General features: G+C 36.3%; 1 protein-coding gene across 7 annotated transcripts in view; it reads left to right on the forward strand.

Annotated features, from left to right (window-relative positions):
• LOC122567415 (pikachurin-like) overlaps positions 1–22,374 on the forward strand; it is a 233,000-nt gene that overhangs the window by 159,680 nt on the left and 50,946 nt on the right. For all 7 annotated transcript variants that reach the window (XM_043725882.1, XM_043725878.1, XM_043725881.1 and 4 more), the window contains one exon: positions 14,344–14,545. In XM_043725882.1, the coding sequence (XP_043581817.1) occupies positions 14,344–14,545 (202 nt within the window). The remainder of the gene's footprint in view (positions 1–14,343; positions 14,546–22,374) is intronic.

Raw genomic sequence — 22,374 nt, forward strand, 5'->3', positions numbered from 1 at the left:
GCTCCATAATAAACTCGTTAACTCGCAATTCGCCATAGCGCTCACGAACTCTGACCTCGGCTCTCGAAACTCATTCTATATTCCAACCAACGCTACATTTTCTCCGACTTATCATCTACTACCTAACGCGCTCTGTCTCTATCCTCCCTCACTCATTATCATTCTAACCTTGCGCCTACTTTCCGACGAGATTTACTGTCGCGTTCTCCTAAAATTCTTGGATGGCTCTAAACGCCTGCACTCGCATCCTTATCTCAAACGATTCCCATTCGTGAGATTCAGAATTCTCTGTCTGCAATTGTCTGTGCTTTATTGCGTATACATCGTTCGACATCCACATGGCACTGCTGCTAGTGCGTTCCCTTTACGTCGCGACACCTTCCCTTCACTGAAAACGAAATTCGACTCGATACAATGCCATTCTCGCCCCGTTTCTCTGTTCGTGACCCAGCATCGATCCCAGAAACAAAGGTCCACGGGGAGTTAAATCGGTAAAGGGCGTCCCATGCGTGGCGCAGAAGTGCACTTTCGCGCTGGGGTGGTCGAACGGAGCGCGAACGTGTTCAAAACCATTATCCCCCAGCCAGATCACGCTAGGGGTGGCATTAATGGGGGCTCGCGGCGACCCTTCGCCGCCTGAAAATATATCCGACGCTCCTTTTCCGCCACCTGCATTTTTCGCTACATTCTCGCGACACACGTATGCAGCGCGCGGCCACTTACCCTCTTGCGGACCTCGGGCGCTTCAAACAGGAAATTCGCGTTTCTCCCTCTTTGTTTCTCGCCCCTTTCGGCGTGTCGAATCAATTGCTGAGTCTACCGTGCGTGTTCTATCATCGAATTTCATGGTTCTCCTCTTGTTACCGACCGTTCCGTTGCCTCAACGTCACCGTGATTCGAGACACGCGTCGATGCATCGCCGATGACCGATAAACGTCCCTCCTTTGTTTCGTCGTTACTTACCTGTTATGTGCAGGAGTCTGCATTTTTGTTTAGTAGAAAAAAGAATGTTCAAAGAGTGACTGAAGGGAATTTAGTTTAAAGGGCGAAATTGGGAATTTTATGATATTCTTGATGCAATTTTGTTGCATTTGCCTGAGAAGTAACTTAATTTTGATGAAATTATCTTTTTAGATATATACTATAGGCGTCTATATGTTATGTTATTTTCTTAATAGAATATAAAATGTTTCTGAGGGAATTTTATGGCATAAAACTGTAGAATTTTAGAATACGTTTGATATGCATTTTATTTAACTTATCTCAAAGGTAATTTAATTTTAATTAAATTTACTTTGAATGAGTATTCTGATCTATCTTTCCACATTTACGTATAAATGCATAAACGTTGGCGATCTACTAATAATTATAAAGTTACATTAACTAGCTTAACTATTTAACGTTATGACTATGCAATTGGCTGTTTGCGCAATTTGATATTTTTATGAACGTAATTAAACAAATGGAATTTAAATAGAAATTTTTTTCGTCTACTAAATATCATAGTAAACGCTCTGCTTTGAATATTGTAGATATTTCTGCGTATTATATCAACTCTGTAGATCTTTTGAATCTTAAATTCTCCAAATATGCATAAACATCTGCGGTCTATGACATATTCCCTCCTGGATAAGGATTTCTCTCTCTCTAATTTACGATCCCAAAAATATACTTGAAAAACTTAGCTCACCGGAAGAGATTTGTAGGAAACTTTTTCGAAGCTCGTTAAATTTCCACGGTACGCCAATTATTCAGCAATTGCACGCTTCGAGGAGTTTTAGCGTGTACAGCGGTATTGCCTGAGAAGGAAACGATAGGGTTAAAAGGAAGACGACATAATCCGGATTAGGTAGGGTGGCGCGCGTAAAAACGACAGACACATTGTTTAAATTAAATCGAGCAAAACGTGGCTGTCGGGAATACGGAATCCTCGAATAAGAGAAAGAAATTGACTTTATTTACTACTATACTTTTGGGAACCAGTGCCATTTATTCCACACAGTTTTTCTCTATACCGAGTCCTCTTCTTATTTCACCATTTCACATCCCAACCCCTCTATTCTCTTCTTATAATTAATTTCACCGGATTTTCCGCTTGTACATCCCTTTTACTTTCCCTTCTTACAAACGACACGGTTAATACGCTTTCCATTAATCGCGTTGCAAGAATCTTTCTCTCTCCAAGGCTTGTACACGAAAAATGATGAACAGAACGTCGAATAATACCGAATAATCGCGAACATTTTAATATCGTCGTACGACACAATCGGAAACAGTCGACCTCTGTTTGATTTTAATCATGGAAATTAATTTTCATAGGTAAACTGCGAATGCTTGTATTTGTCATATATATTAATATATATCGTACCGAGAATGACTCGGCAAATACCACTATACGCGATTTTGTTTCGAAAATAATCGAGCTTGCGATCGCAGCTTAAATTCAATTTAAATTTCGTATCTCATTTTGTCAATTAAACTTGTTTAAATGGCGAACAAATTTCTTCTTCGTTTGGAAATAATCGTTACTCGTAACACCGATGTATAGATTGCGGATGTTTACACGTTTATGGCAAATTCAATGGTGTATATAATGTGCGAAAATAATGTGATAATCGGTGTTTTTAAATCAAAAACCTATTATCTGGAAGAGGATGAATTTACGCGAATGAGTAGATCAACAATTTAGAATGACTCTTTCTTTCTGTATGAACCTTCATTTCTGAATAGATCGATGTTGAAACCTCGTCAAGTACGTGGGCATTTCACGGTACATTGTAAACATTTTTCCACGCTCTTGAGACGAAGAAATATTTTGAAAAACGTTCGTAAAAGAGCAATATATAGGACACGATTACGCACGTACACAGAAATGAGAGTACATTTCTAACAATTTTTACATTTATGCTAAAAATTCTTAGGCAAAGGATGCTTTTATTTCGTCGTTCATGCCTGTACTACTTGATGTAATAAATTTGAACAACAGTGAAAAATGTAGACCGAAGAGATGTCGCGCGTAGGTGTATGCACGCTACACGAATTTTCAACAACAATTTATGCAGAAATAAAGCTTCGTACGAAAACTGATTGTAACATTTTATGAATGAAAAAGTTCATTGTTAGTAAAATTTACAAAAAAAATTTAGATTTGCATAGATATTCATGATCCAACGAAGTATTTCCCGTTTTTTTGTTTTTTTTTTTTTTTATTAAAATGTTGCTACCGTTAGTCGTATTAAATTCAGCGTTCCTTCCTGATTCGTATCGAAGCAAAGGCACATTAACGCATGGCCACGTAGGCATCTGGTAATCGCAGCGTACACGCTGCAATTTTCGATAAACCGGCCAATTTGACGCGCGTAGATCCGATCGAAACGAGAAAACTCGGCCCCGCTGCCTAGACTTTCGCATAATTACACGGCACGTTAAATTGCTGTTTTCTTTTCAACGTACATATATATATATATATATAACTTCTGCAGCTACTTTTGATCTCATTTATACGCATCAAAGACACCGTAATTGCTTAACTTTCGTCTAAAGAAAAGTAATCGAGAAACGTGTTTTGGTATTTCTTTTCCAGCGCACACGTTCACCGTTGTTATCCAACACCAATATTTCAGTCTTCTTTCGGAACAACAACTACAAGATAATTTTTGTATCTTTTTTTTATTTTTGCAATTTGTTTGTTTAGATATTTAACGTTATTTTTCTGTTTTATAAGCGAACAATAAACAGTGATACACGAATTTCATTACATCCGATTCAAATACCAAACTGAAAGAAAATAATATCTTTAAAAACATCCTAGAAAAACGATCTTATGTCCGGGTTAATTTTCATTTATGAAAGACAGTATAATCAAGAAAATCATATTTTATTACCTACGTATACAGATAATCTTCAAAGCTACTGTTACCTTGATTTTGAACTTATCAAAGACAACATAATCACCTAAGAACTTTTCTCGGATCGTAGAAAAGGGAAATAGTGGAAAGGTAAAGAAAGAAAAGGAGGAGAAATAGAATCAGAGGTCTTAAAACAAATATCGTAACATCCCGAAGAAAATATCCACTTATAGAAGTATTATCTTTCTCGATAAAACGACCAGAGACTTCGTACGTCGGACGATTTTACGAAGATCGATTGGCGCGAGATAGACGAATTTATCGGGATCAGTCAGCTTACCAGGACGAAAACTTCCGAAAACTTTCGGTAACAGCGAATTTCACGTTTATTTCGTCGATCCTCTTTACCTCGACTAAAATTATTCTCGATTTATACAACGCGCGAATGGACGAACATACGCTTCCGGTGAGATGGGCCACGATTATTGCGATGGTTGTCGTTTTCCTGGGAAAACAGAGACAAGTAGCAGGTCGGTTGCGTTTGACCAATGTTTCATGGCGAAATAAGAGGGTGGCTAAATTACACGCTATACGTTCTCGACTCGAAAGCGTCCCGAAAGCGACGCAGGGCTATTTAAGCGTCGTGTAGATATTTTTCTCGGAACGAGCTTGTCGAGCAATTGTTCAGGAAACTTTGAAAATTCTCGCGTGGAACGCTGTCGTGCAAAAAGATCGTTCGACTCCCCTTCTGTTTGATAAATACGACGAGATATCGAGACTACCGAGAATTTTTGACGCTAGATAATTGCGAAAAATTCATGCGTGTCTCGGTTAAGAAATAAAATTGAAAGCTTACGGAGAATCAGCGATTGAAGTTGGCAGAATGTTGAAAGGGCAAATTTCTTGTTGTATTTGTCGAATTAAAAATATCTCTGTCTAGATCTAATTTAACGTTCTTACAGAATCATATTGTAGCTTTTCACTCGCGAATAATTACTAATTAGCAACCCGAAACGAAATTACAAAAATAAATTCAAACAGGGAAACGGAGCAGTAGCATTAAAGAATATCTTATACACAGAATGAAAGAAATGCAAAGACCTACGCTCAAACTAATATAAAATCGTCCAAAAACCACTAAGACGAAGCTACGATCGATAGGATGGGAAAAAATGAGCGGAAATATCGCAAACCAGAAGAAGGGAATGTCGCGGAGAAGCGTAAGGGGCAAAAACGAAACGCTTGCAGAGAAGGAACTTGAAAAACAAAAAACGGGATGAAACGGCGATGAAACCGGAAGGAATTGTGCGATTAAGGAAAGAAATTAACAGAGTAGCTGCGTCGACTGGCAACGAAAATGGAAAAGTAAGGAAAGGAAGTAAAACACGCGACCTTATTAATATTCTTATCGTACGACGTCATGAGCGTAACGTAGCGACTGTCTAGTCTGCTTCGCGGAGGCCTCTTGATCCCGGTAATTTGCATAAAGGCACGTCCCAGAGCCGGCGAAACGATCAATCAAGTCGGCACGAGAGGAACAACCATTGTCATCCTTTCGACGTCGATCTTAGACGTCGACGACGATGGCAGAGGAACGGGGATCACCGTCTAGAATCTCGTGAATCTCCTTAGTTCGTTCTGATCGACCACAATCTACACCGGCGCGAAGCTCTTGCACGCCTCGGTGAATCTTAAATTGACCGCACTTTCGCGTCGAGAATCATATTAGCCGGTTAGAGCTTCCGCTTCTGCGCGCTTTGCCGCGTAATAGCCAGCTGTTTGCATGCAAATATGCCTCGCGGTGTATTTCGCTGTATACGCGTACGCACATATTGCGCATGCACAGTTGCTAACTTTGAATAGAATTCCCTTTTTCTCTCGACCTTTTATTCCTATTTTCATCCCTCCCATTTTCCTTCTGTTCCTTTTTCGCGCGAAGGTTGACAATTCATAGTGAAATTAGATATATTATGTGCATTATGAGCTGAATATTCTAACGAGATTGTGGGAGATTGTTAAAAAGCTGTCAGGAACATGGCGAGGAAAGGAATGATACTCGAGGGTAGTTTTTAATAAATTGGGATTTGAGGTGGATTTTGACGCGTTTTAACAATGCATTTAGTTTATCGAATATTTTGTATAAATAGAATATACGGCAATGTAGTTGGATTTCATCTTTCTGGAGTAATCTACAATTTTTTTAATCGCTTTTTCTTGTTAAATTCTAAATCAAGTTTATGTATAATCTACGAACTATACAGGTAATGTCTTAGACCTTGAAACAAAGATCATATACCGTGGTACTGATTTAGTTATCTTGATAACCGTGTCATTTTCCATCGCTTATCTATCCTCTATAACCTAAGTCAAATAGTTCAAAATCCTTTTTCCTTGGCAATATTGTAGGTACAAAAATGAAAAAATTACTTTTCATCGTATAATTTCCTATATGCCAATGATACCTGTACTATAGAATTTAATAGCAATTTCCGTTTGTAAATAATTGCTAACAGCGTTAAAAGGTATACGACCAGTACGTCCATATTGTCTCTGTATAATTGTAATGTAATTTCCATTAAGCAAAAGACATACTGGAACAAATAAACAATAACACTTTTTTTAACAGTAACGATTCTTACTCGAAACATTGTAAAGTACATTTTTGTAATGAAAATAACAAGAACATCTAGAAAACATATATATTCTTTATTTATTATACAAGTTATCTAGGAACAAACGGAATTGATACTTACAATAATTGCAAATTTAAATGAACGGCGCATTCGGTTTTCTCTGCAACTAAGAGATAAACGCGTACAGGCTTTTGTACAAATACAATTACTTTTCTGTCGAATTTCGACTGTGTTAGTGGAAAGAATAGAAAATACTAGAACGCAATACTAGAATTATCGTACGCTTAAGATATTATAACGATCAAAACAAATGAAATTTCGAAAATAATTTTGTCCGAAGTTCTTCCTTGCTCCCAAAAAATCTGATGTTTGCCATTTACGGCGTCGCCTACAAGAAGTCTTCGATTAAGGACTTCACTAAATACAAATTGCGCAAAGTAACTTCAAAACTTGCGTCTAATTTACGAAATTTTGCACGCCTGTAAATTCTGAGGAATTTAACTGATTTAGAAACCACAGGCTCGAGAAATCAATTCTAAATCAACTCCAAAAAATGGTTGTAAGGATCGTAGGGATCGTAGGAGTTCCATAGAACTCTCGAAACAGATTCGACGGACCACAATATTAGAGAATCGCGTGGAAGCTCGATCGCGACGCTCTATCGTTTGGCATAGCTTGCAAATCTCCGCGCGCGATAAATCGCGCCCCATGGTCTGCAGCAAGTGAAGTGGTTAATTGAGGCTCCGGTGAGGAACTGGTTTTGGCAACGGGCCAAAGTGACTGATCGTACACGTGGAACAGAAAAGCGGAGGTTACTGATCCCGACGACTCGATAATTTCACCGATCATACCATCTTCCATACTTTCCTTTTCTTTTTGTTTAGTACACGAACGTTTCGCCAAGATCTTATTATCTTTTAGATCGATCGTACTAAAGCATTTCGTCATTTTATCTTGATCCTCGTGACTTTTAAAGAGTTTCGAATCTTTCTTTAAATTACAACACTTGAGCATATTACAACTCTTGTTTTCAACCGCTTCAGAATGTAATAAAACAACGAAGAATTTGAAATAGGATATAAATTGACGTAAAAATTCGGAGAATTAGATCAGAGAAATAATTCAACGGAGTAATACCGTTCCGATAGCTTTCGATTCCAACAGGAATTAAACTTTCAACATTACAAAACGAAATATATTTAATAGAAGACAAATTAAAAATTATTTTTATATACATACCGGTTATTCCAATTTTTAAGTACAATATTCCGAACAAACTACTAAATAATATGTACGAATCATTTAAACGAGCCTGAACGTCACTTAAATCCATTTGGAAGCGTGATCGAGTTGAGGAAATTATTTACAAAAATCTATTCGTGGAAAATTCGACGAATTACTACAACAGCGTCGTGTCGTTAAAATCGAATTTTCGGAAAGCTGTGAATAATTTCTGCCAGTGAAATTGTTGCCATCACGCGATCGACTGACCGTTTTCGCTTTAGCGACGTTTAATTTTAGTTACGATTCATATGAAAATTGCTTTCCGAAGAATTACGCGATCTACGCCACGTCCGCGCGTTATTATACCGACGCTTGATGAATTGTCGATAAAAATTCGTGAAAATACACAGCTCACGAAAGTATTTGAGCACTTCTGGACACCTGTTACGAATATATTACGTGCGAAATACGTACTGATAGTTATGTATATAAATAATTATGTATGAAACATTTTGAAATTTCATCAGCACCGTTATGAGTGAACTGCGGATTTTTACGCATTAATAGAAAACTCAAAGATGCAAAAATACAAAAGATATTCAAGGCGAAATAGTTGTTATAAGATTTAATGGCAGGAATAAATCTTTATGTAAGTTAATTGCGTTGATAAAAGTATGAAATAGCATAAAGATCCAAAGTCTAATTATTAGTAAATTAAAAACAAATTTGAAGATATATTATCGCATGAATTAAATGATATTTGGTACAAGTACGAGTATACCTATGTTTCACAGAGATTACAGAGAAGTATTTAAAGCGCATAGTTCAAGTTGAATTAAGAGCTTTTACTGTAATTTAATAATACGTGTAATTTTATTTATTATTTGAAACATGAGATATCTTGGTATGTTTGAATAATTTCTTGCTTCGAATTAAATTAAATTGTAATTTTCTAAGATGCTTAACGAACCTCTGATATTTTATTCATAGCTGCCTTCCTGCAGATTGCTCATTCCAACAACAATATTCTAGTTACATATAACTTGAAAAGCTTTAAAGTAAACGCAAACAACCCGCAGAATTCACCGGAATAGCGTCCAACTCTGCTATAATTACACAAATTTGTTTCAGAATCACGACACTGTTACGCACTCGAATAAATTTCTTCGAATCGACAATTTTGTAAAATCTAATGTTGCAACGATTCCATATTTATAACTTTCTCCGTAACCTAAATTCAATTATTCGCAAGTAAAAAATAGATTAATTTTAATGAAATCGTAAATCTATATCATTTCAATTACCTTCTGCAAATATAGAGCTAAATTATAATTTCTTAAAATGTCGTCTGTTTCATTTTGGTTTCAAACCGTTCGTGAATAAGGGACGAATTACAAATCCCAAACCTAGCGCATACTAATTGCCTTTAACCATCATATAAGTATTGTACGACTTAATTTCCCTCAATTTCATCATCTTAATATTCCATTGCCCTTTTGAACGTATAAACAATTTAGTATGCGCGCGGGACAATTTTACGACCAGTTGGTAAATTCTTGATAATTTGAAAAAGCTAGAACTTTCGTGTGAAAGCTTTTTACCGGGCTAAGTGGTTCCTCCGGGGCTTACACGAATATTGAAGCCACTTAGTCCATGACAAACAACGCAACGGACAATCAAGACATGAAAATTTCATCGGTGCAGCTCTCCGGCACGAACGAGAATAGATTCATCGGAACTTTCCTGTCCAGAAATACAAATCACCAGATATACGAGCAACTAGAAGCCTGGCTTTACCCTTGTTTACATTTATTACCACCGGTGTTCAGTACAGTTTATCGCGTTCACTATTAATTTTCACAATCTACACTTTGTACGAACAAAAATAAACTTACGATTTGTCAAATTTCATCAAGCAAGTTAAATTACTGTATAAAATAGTATAACGTTACCTCCTTAAAATGTATCTCTACAAAGTTTTTTTCTGTTTGCTAATGAAAATAATTAAATTTCATAAATAATAATGAAGAAGTGAAAACAAAGATGAGTAGATACTGTGTTCTTTATAAGGTATAATATATATTTTCGTGTAACATATCGTAAAATACACTGTCCTATGTGATGATTAAAGATATTCCTGTCCATTTCGTCGTGTTTTTCTTTTATAAATATTTTATATTGAAATTAAAAATTGAGAATCAATATCAGAAGAGATCTATTAAACACAACCGAATTTCCTGAATAATTATAATAAAATATCAATTTTTCGTTCAGTTTCCCAACGTTAAAAGAACAACATGTTTTTTTCTCAGAACGAAGCCGATAAAATCATTCAACGATGCCAGTAACAAACGGGCTAGCTGCGATAAATAGCAACAAATAGGTGAACGATTTAATCGATGGTTATGAACGATCAAACTAAGCGGCTTATGCGTCGTGAATAATGATATAATTCAAATAAAACGAGGAAATCGTATCAACAACGAATGCATTTGTTGTAATCGTATACAATCATAATCCCAAATCAGACGTACCGTGTTATTTCAAGGACGGATTTAAACTCGAAGAGGGGGTTAAACTGAAACGTATAAAGAATTACAGTAATTTCATTTTTAAGCTAATTCTTCGATTTTTTCAAAACTAAACGGAAAGCTAATTTTAATGAAATGATATTAGACGTGCAAATGACGATATGATAACGACGTAAAGAATTCTAAAACTGCTCTCCAGTAAAAAGTGAAAAATGTAACCTAACTTGCAGCCTCTTCGTACGGAACCGTATAATAATACGTTAATTTATTTCAATAGAGAATATTATGAAATACGCAGAGGAAAAGAGAAAAAAAATAATCGGCCGAATTATCCTACATTTTAATAACGTAGAAGAGAAATACAATTTTTGGAAATCTAAATGCAGATGAAGTTTTATTTCCGTGATCAAATTAATTGAATATTCCCGCTTTCTACATATTTCTCTTTCGAATCTGTCGTTTCGATCCCATTGAAAGAAGGAAAGCACTTGAGATTTTTATTGATAGAACGATTGAAAAGAGGCGCGCGATTAATGAAATCACTGCAATAGTAAGTTGTATTGTAAGTCGGCTTGATTCGATCTTTAATTTATATCCCAGTCGCAACGAACTAATTAGAATGAACAACTGTTAAATCCAGGATGGTTGCGGCAGCAGCCAATTAAACCGGGAAATCGAGTTAACCTCGTATTCTTATTTCTCTGTGCGGATATTGACTTACCTGAGATAAAACCGCAAGATTAAATTGACTTAACTCGCTCTCGTTCTCGAGGACTCGTGTATCAAACTACGTGTACATTTACATCGTTGCTACTCTACAGACGATGTAATATGTTCTCTCTGGCTCCATTCGTTGAAATTTAACGCGTTATACGAAGTTCCAGGGCCATCTTTCATAATTCAACTAACATTATTAGCGAAATTTTACAAGCGACAAATATAAGTTATCAGCGTCATAAATAGTCTTGCAGAATGTCAACAAGTTTGGTAATAAAGCATATGACCAACTTTGATGATAAAACAAACGAACAAGTTTGTCACCGACGCCAATTTTCCCCTAAAATATACCAATAAAATATGAATATATACTAACAATCTTAACAAACGATCTATACTATTAATAATCATTAGACTAGGAACGCTTATGTACCAATTCATACTTGTATCAACATAACTAGAGAAATTGAATAATAGATACTCTACTTTGAATATTACATTATATTTTATTTTTATACATTATACATTATATACATTCTGTACATTTGTGCATCGTCGAATTGCTCCAAAAAGATGCATGAACATCCGCAGTTTAATAACCATAAAATAGATAAGACTATCATTAAAAAATTTATAAAGAATACTATTAAACGTCGTCCAAATTTTCCACTTGTTTTAAACGCTGTTCGTCCGAAAGCACGAAGTGTAGCAATAAAAACTTCTCGAAGCACCAACAAATGGGAGCTGGACGAAACAAAATAAAAGTAGTAGTAGGAAGATCCGATAGAAAGACGGAGAATTCCAGTCAGCAACTTGAAAACTCCGCCCCTATTCGCGACTTGCGATACAGTTTGTCGAATAACGGTTTGTTATGCCAGCCGACCGGAAGATCAGGAGGTGTTATTCCATTTTCCGGTCTTACGGGCGCAAGTTTTTCCATTCCTGGTGTCTGCTTGATTTATAGCCACCCTATACTTTCTTGTACACAATAAGTATGGGCACGGGCCCAGCTTCCTCCATGTACAGTACTGTGCAACCTGATAGTCGGATCCAGATTGGCCAGGGTGAAGGACGTTCCTTAAGCCTCGCACGTCCCTGGAATTCCCGATTCCCAGCTTTCTGTCTATCCCGTTCCTGCCAGCCTCGACTCCAACCATATTTCTTCGTTCCCCCGAATAACTAGAAGGGAAAAGGAACGAAGACGGAGAAGCATTGGTCTGGCAATCCAAGGTTTATCGATATATGGTGCAATTAATTTGAACGAGATAAGTGGATAACGAAATATGGGGCTGCGGCGCGAAACAACCCTTCAACTGTGTTTGCAATGTATCGAGGTCTATTTTATTCAAACGTTGTATCCTCCCTGGATCCCTGGTTTTATTATGAAATATCGCTCTTGTTTCGTATGTTCTCGACAGATCGATCTTTTTACGATATTCTGTTCACGCCGGGCGGGTTTTACGGGTCTGCGATGTGCTGAATTGATAATTTCTTTCTTTTTTTTTTTACTGATCTATAACTTGTAAAATTTTGAAAATTGTTGTTTGTAAGAAAAATATACAACACTAGAAACGCAGCAGATTAGAAAGGTAATGCTCTTCTCTTGTAGCTTCTATCTTGCATTAATGTTCGTATACTAGGTTTATTGCATATAATATTTTTCTAGCTTGTGCAGAGAGTATATCACTACCAGTATTTATCAAGTTACGATATTAGCATCTGAAGTTATTTAAAAAAAAATTATGTCTAAATAATTTCTGACACGAAAGCTACTCCTGATTCGAATTTCATTTCTAGTACAAAAAAAGAGAGAATTAATTCTTACGCTATTCGTATTTTTTAAGTTGACTTTGGTATTTTTTATTAAAAACACCAAAAGCTTTACTTAACGCAAGATTTTGATATTAGCATATAAAAATGCTATTATAGTCATTTCTGGATAGAATTTGAAATCCCCGTTTTTCTTTAATATTTGCACTTTTCGCGCCAAATTACAGATTTTTACTGTCATAAAAGAAATATATACATTCAGAATGCAACACAGAACATAGATGAGCAGTCATTACAGTGTTAGTAATATACATACAGTCAGTATAAAAAGTATTCGTACAGTAATTAATTTCAGCAAAAATATTATAGAACAACCTTTAATTAACGAAATTCTAACAAATAAAAAATATGTACATGTTTCTGCAAGCCTGCAGAAAAGTTCATAAAAATAATGTGAGATATCTACGTACTTTGCGAAAATATTAACAAATATCAGAAAAGCGACAAAGATATGTGCGTGGTTCGTACAGTTATAGTTTAATGGGAAAAATTAATAAGGCTTAATTATTTTAATACTTAGGAGGGTTTCTTTTTCATCTTATTATGGCTTGAAGCCGTCGTGATCTTGAATTTATTAAACTGACGGATACTTTACTTGAAATATTTTTCCATTCTCCTAACAGAATTCTCTTTAAATCATTTCTTATTGAAATATGGCGACTCAGTATTTTTCGTTTCAGGTGATTCAATATGTTTTCAATAATGTTTATATCTAGGGATTGTGAAGGTGTTTTTAGGTGTTTTCGAACACTGTAAGAATCCACGCTTCCGTATTAGTAGCATTTTCAAATCCATTTTTTTCTGCGCTTAGATTATTTCTTAAAATGTTTGTATACATTTTATTCTATGAAGAGATAACAATCGTTACGCATATATTATTACCATTTTCTACATATTTATTGATATCTTCATAAAGGAAGTAGATATCGCTTTTTTCCTTCGTTTAAAAATTATTCTAGGTACTTGTAAGAATATGTATATACTTTTTATATGTTAAAATTTTCCTACCAAACGATGCTCTACGATAATTCTGTTAAAGTTAAGTACTGTACGAATACTACTTCCACTTACTTATATAAGTACGTGAAGTTTTTCATGATAAGTCGACTGCGGATTTCTATGCATGTATAGGAAATTTGGAAGTATAAAATTATGAAAAAACGTACAAATATGCAAAGTATAATACTTTCTGTAATACCTGATAAATAGAACAATTTTCTACCGAGATTGTGCATTTTTTAATCATCTTCTGAAAAATATAAATTTGTATGAAAATCTGCAATCTAATGACAAGCATCCAAATACTTTCATCGGCCGCTAAAACATATATCAGCGCTAATCGTTACGCTAACGCCAACGACTTACAAGCATCGTGCGAATGGCGATAGAAGCGTCGACAGGTTGATAAGATCGTTGTACGAAGAACAGGACGGTCGTGAATAATCCAGGACGAATGATACAATTTGTCAAGCGCATTAAGCGCGTCAACGCGTGTCGCGACTGATGCGTAATAATAATAATAACGAGAGTTGGCTAACGATGGTAATTTTTGCTTTGCAGAGGCCGAGGTGAGATCACCGCGGTTTACCGGCTCTGGTTGGCTGGCGTTCCCCGCTTTAAAGGCTGCTTACAAGCACGTCCAATTAGAACTGGAATTCCGGCCCGAGGCTTGGGACGGTATACTGCTGCTAGCCGGCGAGAGAGACGATCTTCAGGGTGACTTCATGGCCTTGATTCTGCATCACGGCTTCATCGAGTTCAGGTAACGATATTACTTCGTTAATCGCGGGTTCACCATCGTCGAAGCGGCGTTGCAAAGTGCTGCGGTAAATGTAAATAGTTTAGGCGGAGTGTAGAGTCCGAGATCGATCAGAGTTTCAGCGTGGTTCCCAATGTAATCGAGATTGGGGCGAGAAGGGGGCTGAAACAAGTTGTTTAAGTCGAATGATAATTGGAAATTTACGAACTTCCTGTCTTTTTTCATAGCGTTGCGAGTTCATAGTCCGAGTCTTTTGGTAGAATTTCAGTTTAAAAGTTTGGAAATTTTCAAGTTTCTTCGTAGTTTTTACAGGTAAAATTATTAGTTCAGAAATTTAGGATTTTAAGTTTTCATGCTCCGTACAATTATCGTAAAACTACAAATTCAATTCGAGAATATATTCTTGCTCTTAAACTCTACTGAAACTGACAAACGTATCTAAATTTAAGTTAACCTCCTGTATATCTTTCGATTAAGTTATATCGTACGAATTAAATTATAGAAGCATAAATTTCCACGCGTATCCACAATCTAATCGTTATCAGTTCTCCACACAGTTCTTACAAAATTCCAATTTAAATTCGAAAGTAATGCATTCCACGCAAACTGGCAAACACCTAAATACGCAACAATCCAGATACCTAAAATTATTCGGTCGGCGTTAGTACCATCGATAACGTCAATAAACCGCGCCAACTTCTGCGGTCCGCTAAATAATTGATTCGATGAAGATCGCGAAAACCAATGAAAAAGAGGAAACGGAAATCGAAGTCCGTGGCCGATGAACAAGAAGCGCATCGATGGAACTCGATCGATCGGAACAGCATAACGAGTTGCTTGTTTGCCGCAAACTGCACAACCTCGTTGATGCTATGTATCGCTGTATTATGCCAACTTTCCGCAACTTCCTCCGATATAACGGAAGTTTCCCTGGGAACCTCACTGCCCCATTAACGGTAGGACATCAAAGGAATAGCGCGAAACCACGATTTGCTTCAATTTACTGCGGGACACATTTGCTCTATCGGGGCCAGGGTGTGATCGATAAAGTTCGATGAAACTTGTCGCGAAGACGCGCTCGTCTACTCTCGAAGAATTAATTTTCCATCGTTGGAACGTCGGCAGGATACTCGCGTGTTACTGTCGCGTGCATACGGCTACTTCATCTACGTTTAGGCGACTCAAAGGACTTCCTTTCTTTACATTTGTCTTGTTACACTAATTTGAAATTTTAGAAATATGTGGAATTAACGTATTGATTAGATATTATCAAATTATTAATTGGATACTTGGAAATGTTGCGAAATAGTTTATTAGGAACGCATTCAATAGCTGTATCGACTTTGTAATTATTGTAAAATTCAATATTACGAAATGAATTTGAAATTTTAGGAATGTTTAAGATAGATAATATATCGATCGACTATTATAAAATTATTGAATGGATGTTTCAAAATATTATGAAATTAATTACTACGAAATTAAGTTAAAATTTGGAAAATATATAAAATGTAAAATGCATGAGATCATAAATGAACGTACAAAATTTTAATTCGAGTGGTGCTTTAGGTATGGAGCACGATCAAAGAATAATTTGTCTAAAATCTCTCTTCGTAATTAATTTTCTTCGTTTCAATAAAAAAAAATTTTAGGAGTAATAATTTTGGAAGTTGTTCCTCTTTAATTCAGTTTATATCCGAGTCTGCTGCGAAACTTTAGTTCCTATTTATCGTAGCGTGTACTTTGCCGCGTTTGCAGTCTGCTTCTAAAAGGATTTTTAATTATTCGTGGGTTGTTAGTGTGTGGATTTCGTTTTGGAAATTTTCGTTCTCGTTTATTTCGTGGCTCTGCAACAAGCACTGGAAATAGTGAAGTGGCGAGAATAGACTTATTATTCGTAATGATCACAAGGAAGTCAAAGAGGTTCGTGAAGATCTGAGCTTTGAAGTACGGAACAAGAGAGCTGAGAATAGAGAAAGTGAGATTGGAACAGGTGCAATCGGAAAAAATGATTGGATCTTCTCAAATGATGTTACACAGCGAGATAAAATTCAAACGCAACTGTATCTCGAAAAATGTTAACTTAGTGGTGTATTATATAATATTTAATAAGATAACAAGCCAGAGAATATATAAAAAATATAAAAAAAGAAATCAGTATATTATACATATAAATATATACAGAAAATATGCCAACAATGAGCATACGCGTGCATAAAAATCTACAAAAAGCGCATGAATATAAATTACAAATTACAAATTTCGTAATATGCAAGATACTATATTTTCACAATTTCCAACTCGAACGCAATTTATATCCCAGACAGCGGGACAATGTAAATTTAATGAATTAAATGATAATATAAATTGAACAAATACTAAAATAAATTAATAAATTGAACGACTTAAAAAATAGATGAAATAAATGCAACTTATTAATAATTAAATCCTTGTATTCCAATCGAACGAGGGAGATTCCTACGAGAAACGAGCAACGACAGCAATATATCGTTTGATTTCAACTCGCTTTAATAATTCATATAGCAAACAGAAACAATCTAAATGTGCCAGCTAGAAACAAACGCGCGAAATAATTAAAAAACTTACTCAAACACGCACATTAACTGACAGTTATCAACGATTGAACTTCCAAATTTCGATTATAGATCGGTCGCGCTAAATAACTTGAAAAATCGTTTATATAAGCTCATCCATCGGTAAAACAATTTCCCGAACGAAAATTCTCATGAAAAACGATCCACGCTCTCGCATCCCGCTGACAGAAATTAAAATAGTCTTACCTTCTCACGATAGCCATTATCCGAATGAATTTCACTTCTCTTCACGTGAAAACTAGCCTTGAGACCTCGTTAAAACATCGCGTTGATAAACTTCGCCAGCAGTATATTTGCCTAACGGTGGAGGAAGGAAACGCGAGAAAGTGAAGAACTTTTCCGGAGCTGTTCTTCACGGCATACGCTTACCGGCCACTGTAACGTCGGTGTCGTCGTTTGAATGCGTCGTTTGACGCGGTCGTTAATTAAGAATTCCGGTCGTAAGCTAATTTTTCGCGCGCAGCTAATAACTCGTGAGTGGTAGCCGCGGCCGGGGGCCGATTTACGAATTCGAAGATTCGAGTCTCGCCCGGAAGTTCGCCACGTCGACGTGCTGATCGTATTTCCTAACGCTAGCGTTGTCGTTTACCGTCCCAGTCGAAGTTTTCATTAGCTACGGCTTACGAAGCGCTTTGCAAACTCCGTTGCGAGAGTTTTTCACTGCAATACAGGGTGTTACATTTTAATTTAAACTCTACGTCTTTGAAAATACCCGCGGAGTTAGGAAAAATATTTTCTTCCCAGTGGAACGTAACGTTCTTTCGTGCTTTGTAGATTCTGTTGTAAGAATTTCTCTCTGGAGAATAGCGTGCGTCCCTTTAATTTAAAATTATTAATTAGGAAAGATATTCTTTGAAGGGGTAGCACGATCATTCGGAAATCTGCAATTTTAGGATTTAGGGACTTCGAACGTTGGAAAGTCTACTACAAAAGTTTTTCTCTCCGCTGTACGACGTTTTATTCCTTCGAAAATTTGTTACTTTAGAGATTTGAAAGTTTACTGAAAATTCGTCAAACCGTTTTAATTCAGAATCTGCAGCCGTAAAAATATACGAATTATAAATATTCTATCCCGATTTAACGTATAGTTTTGTCCGAAGTTTAGAACAATTCCTGTAGATTTGAAACGATTGCGGAATTTAGAAATTGTGGGCTTTGAGAAACTCCCTCACCAGAATTTCCCTTTTGAACATACACAGTGTTTAATTATAACGTAAATTTAATCCTCTTGAAAATGTCTGTATAATTGGCAAAAATGTTTTAGTGTGATGTACACGCATTGTTTCGTTAAATACGAAATAAATTTCATATCTTGAAGCACGCATCCATCAGCTGAAGAGTTAAAAAAAGTTTCTAGTTAATTATCGAAATAATCGAAACACAGTCTCTATAGATATTTCGCTCGAATATAGAGCGCAATTTATTCAACGTCGCCGTGATAATCGTTCATTGTTCGTCGGTTTCGTTTCCATAATTCATTAACCGTGTATCAAACGATCGATCGTGGAATTTATCGTTCTGCTGAACATATATCAATGCAGAACGTCGAATGCATTAATCAATCGAAGAATCGACAAAATTCATCCGAATGGCAGATGAAAAGCTAAATCAAGCTTACTCCGTCTCGATCGCTAAAGCACCAGCTTTACGTTTAATAATCGACCATTATCACTTCCTTCAAAATCGCAAAATTTAAGATTTCGTTATCGGAAGTACTTCAAACGTTATTGTGCGGTAATAACGAACCAGGTGTTTCTAAAAATTCCAATTTTATAATTTTCTAAAAAACATCCATTACCTTCTATCGAAAAAATTCATCATCGATTAATCAGAACCACTAAAGGTTTCCATGCACAAAAATTTTCAGTCAACCTGTTATTAATCACACTCGCGCACACGGTTCAATTCGTTCGGTACACAATACATCAGCGATATAAAGTACCTCGCTGAGTAGGAACGGCGATGATTCGAGCGGGCGTCGCTTTCAGACGAAATGAAATCTTCTCGCAAGCCAGCCGAGCCTGAAAGAAGCATCCGCGTGATCCTATATGCGGCCATGTAGTTACCGTTCGCTTTCAACGTTGGAACAAAATCTCGCCGCCCGAGTTTTCCGGCTTACCTATCCAATCTGAGTGGTCTTTTCTTCGGTTAAGCCGCGTGCACGTATCCCGTCGCTGCGAGGCTGTGTCTTTCGACCAGGATGAAGGGAGGATGGGGTTAGTCAGAGGAGGATTCTCTCTCGTCGAAAGCTCAAAGAATCACTTTCACGTACACGGATGTCCGCATTACGGTTACATGCACGGCCGAACGACGAGCGTGCTCGAAACGGAAGTAATATCGCGTGAACCGAGGATCGGACGAAAATAGAAATTGGGTCCTGGACAGTGTCCAAAAGATTCTGTTAAAGAAACCGTGTGGATTCGCCGCTGTTCTCTTTTCTTCTCGCCCGGTCGAGTGAAATATGTGTTGGGAGCGGATGAAACTATTTAACACTTGACCTGCTAAGGTATACAGTGGCTACAAAAGGTATTATTTGTATATTATTATTGCGCGTCTACATACTAGGTATATAATTTTGTATCATTCGGTAGTACCTTCGTACGGTTGCAGAGATTTCATACTGTGGCAACGAAATATAATACCTAGTGAAAACAATGTTTCCATAACTATAAAAGAAAATTTCAAGCACAAAAATACAGGAATAAAGAACACATCTATCTATCGCCTAGTATCACCACTAGTACGAAAAATAGAAAAACGAGAAATGTAAGAAAATTATCTTAACTCGTTACTCTTTACCAAAGTTATCGAACTCCTAACCGAAATTACAATAATATCTACGAAATTCCAAAAATACTTAATCGATCATAAATTAATTACTGTGTCAGCAACCGTGATCTACCGCTCATGCGAGGCATGTAGCCACAAGTACGTGACTTCTGTGCAATGACGCGAGCGTCGCGAAAATGTCAAGTGCATCTTGCATACCGGGGTCACCATATCGCGAGGAAGCATTCACTCGAACAAGGTCAGGGTCACGACCCCTTGCGATCTTCGCCACCGGAGGAATTTTTCATTATTTCGCACACATTTCTGAAACAACTGCCAACAAGGCCAACGTGAACGACTTTTCGAACGATAAAAATCGCCATTTCCTTCGCTGTTTCTGCTTTTATCTTCGTACTTTAGGAGACGCTAGATTCTCTCGGATATTATCTCGCAACAATGGCCGGAATTGAATTTCCGCCTTTTCGTTTCGGCTTCGAGTATCCTCTGGCTCGCTAATCGGCTTTTCTCACGATCGCTACGAATGCAGAATGCATAGTCTAGCTTGCGTCGCTATTTAATTTAAACCATTTCGGACCACGTATTCGTGATGGTAATAACGACGACCCGTTGTCACGGGTATATTTTTTAAATGCCACGGAAGAAATTCTGTTGTGCCAAGCTTCCAACAGTTTGTGAATAAAGATAAACTGCACTTACAGTTATCTGATTTTACATCGTTCTCGATACGCGATGTTTCTACTCGTATTTTAAAAATTGTGACTCTTCGTCTTTTTCCTTTTTCCATTCTTATCATCTGTTTCTCGCAAGTGGAAATGCAAATTTAGAAAATTCTATTCGATAAATAAGATAAAATTTATTGATTCATCCCGAAAAGATGATACAATTAATTATAAATTGCAAGATACATTTTAAAGACTGTGTCACTGTTACGCTGTTTATTTTTCAATTTATGAAGTTGATCAGTATAATTATCAGAAATACAGGGAATTGTTATACCCATAAAACGATATAGGGCTTATTCTCGTTAGATTAGAATCGAAATTGGCGAGGTACTTGTGGTGAGCCTTAAAACTTACAAGTAGCGGACGCGTGCGGTAAGCAGCGTGTTATTAATTACGTGCTTCGACTGCGTGGGATTAACGCTGCAGTCAGCGTAACTCGTTAAAATTTCTCATTACCATGTCGTTTACCCTCCGACAGTGATAATTACCACAACTTAGAACTCAACCCCTTGCCACCGTGACTAAGCACGCTCCTTTCTGTCCTTCGTTGTACTCGTGCAGAATCGTTTCGAAAAATAAACTGAAGTATTACATAATTATTATTGCAACGATAGATTAATAGAGACAGACAATTTTTTTATGCGTAATTATTTCAGACGTAATTATTAATTATTCTCGGATCGTTCGAATGTAAATGAGGTTAAACTTTAGAAGTATGAGACACCTTTAATCTTAATTGCTATGATATGGAGATACGTCTACTATAATAATAATAATAATAATACATATACGAGGTACTCTATTACAAAATCTGAACTTAATTATAGATCTGAACTTAAGATAATTACTGACATTATAAACTTAAGTTAATTGTCGAAGTTATAATTATGAAGCTCAACTTAATTCACGATTATTAAAGATTTTTATAATGTTTGAAATAATCCAAGTTATCGTAATAATAGTCAGGAATTAAAATTAAAGTTAAATAAAAAAACTGATAAATTAATAACGAACATGATCGTGTGCTTAAAGTGCTATCCAAACTTTTTTATCTGTTAGAATATGCATACATTCTCTTTACAATATCATTCCTATGGAAAAACGTTTAATTGAAATTCATACCACGAGGAGACATTTACGACCAAATTACCAATTATTCGAATAGTTCGTAAACTTTTTGCCTCGAAGGCAAAACTAAACCCTGGAAGTATACCCTAACAAGTACAACGGTGACCCCTCTAATTCTGCGCTTTACACAACTCCATTAACGCTATACCGGGGAAAATTTAAATCACGCGAATATGTGAATGTCGCAACTGTGAAAATACGGTTTAGATGGCTGAACGTAACACGACTTTATGAGCGTAACAACCACTTCAAACTAATACACACCTATTCCTCCTTTCTACTGGAAAGTTATCAAAAATATAACGAGATCTCTCACAGATTGCTTTTTCAAAGGAATTAAAATAAAATAATTGAAGAATGAATAACGTTTTACTGTATCATTTCAGGATCAATACCAAAATTACCATACTGATCAAAATGATCAATTCGTAATTTTATAGATTTACTACGGTGCATTCTTTTTAGAATTTAAATAATCTTTTATCCGGTATAAGTCCTGTTTTCATTACATCATACATTTTTCACGTATCTTTCTTTTTATTTCTTTCGTATAGTACGATAGAAGACTGTTAAAACT

Source organism: Bombus pyrosoma, linkage group LG5 (genome assembly GCF_014825855.1).
Source record: "Bombus pyrosoma isolate SC7728 linkage group LG5, ASM1482585v1, whole genome shotgun sequence".
Classification (NCBI taxonomy): domain Eukaryota; kingdom Metazoa; phylum Arthropoda; class Insecta; order Hymenoptera; family Apidae; genus Bombus; species Bombus pyrosoma.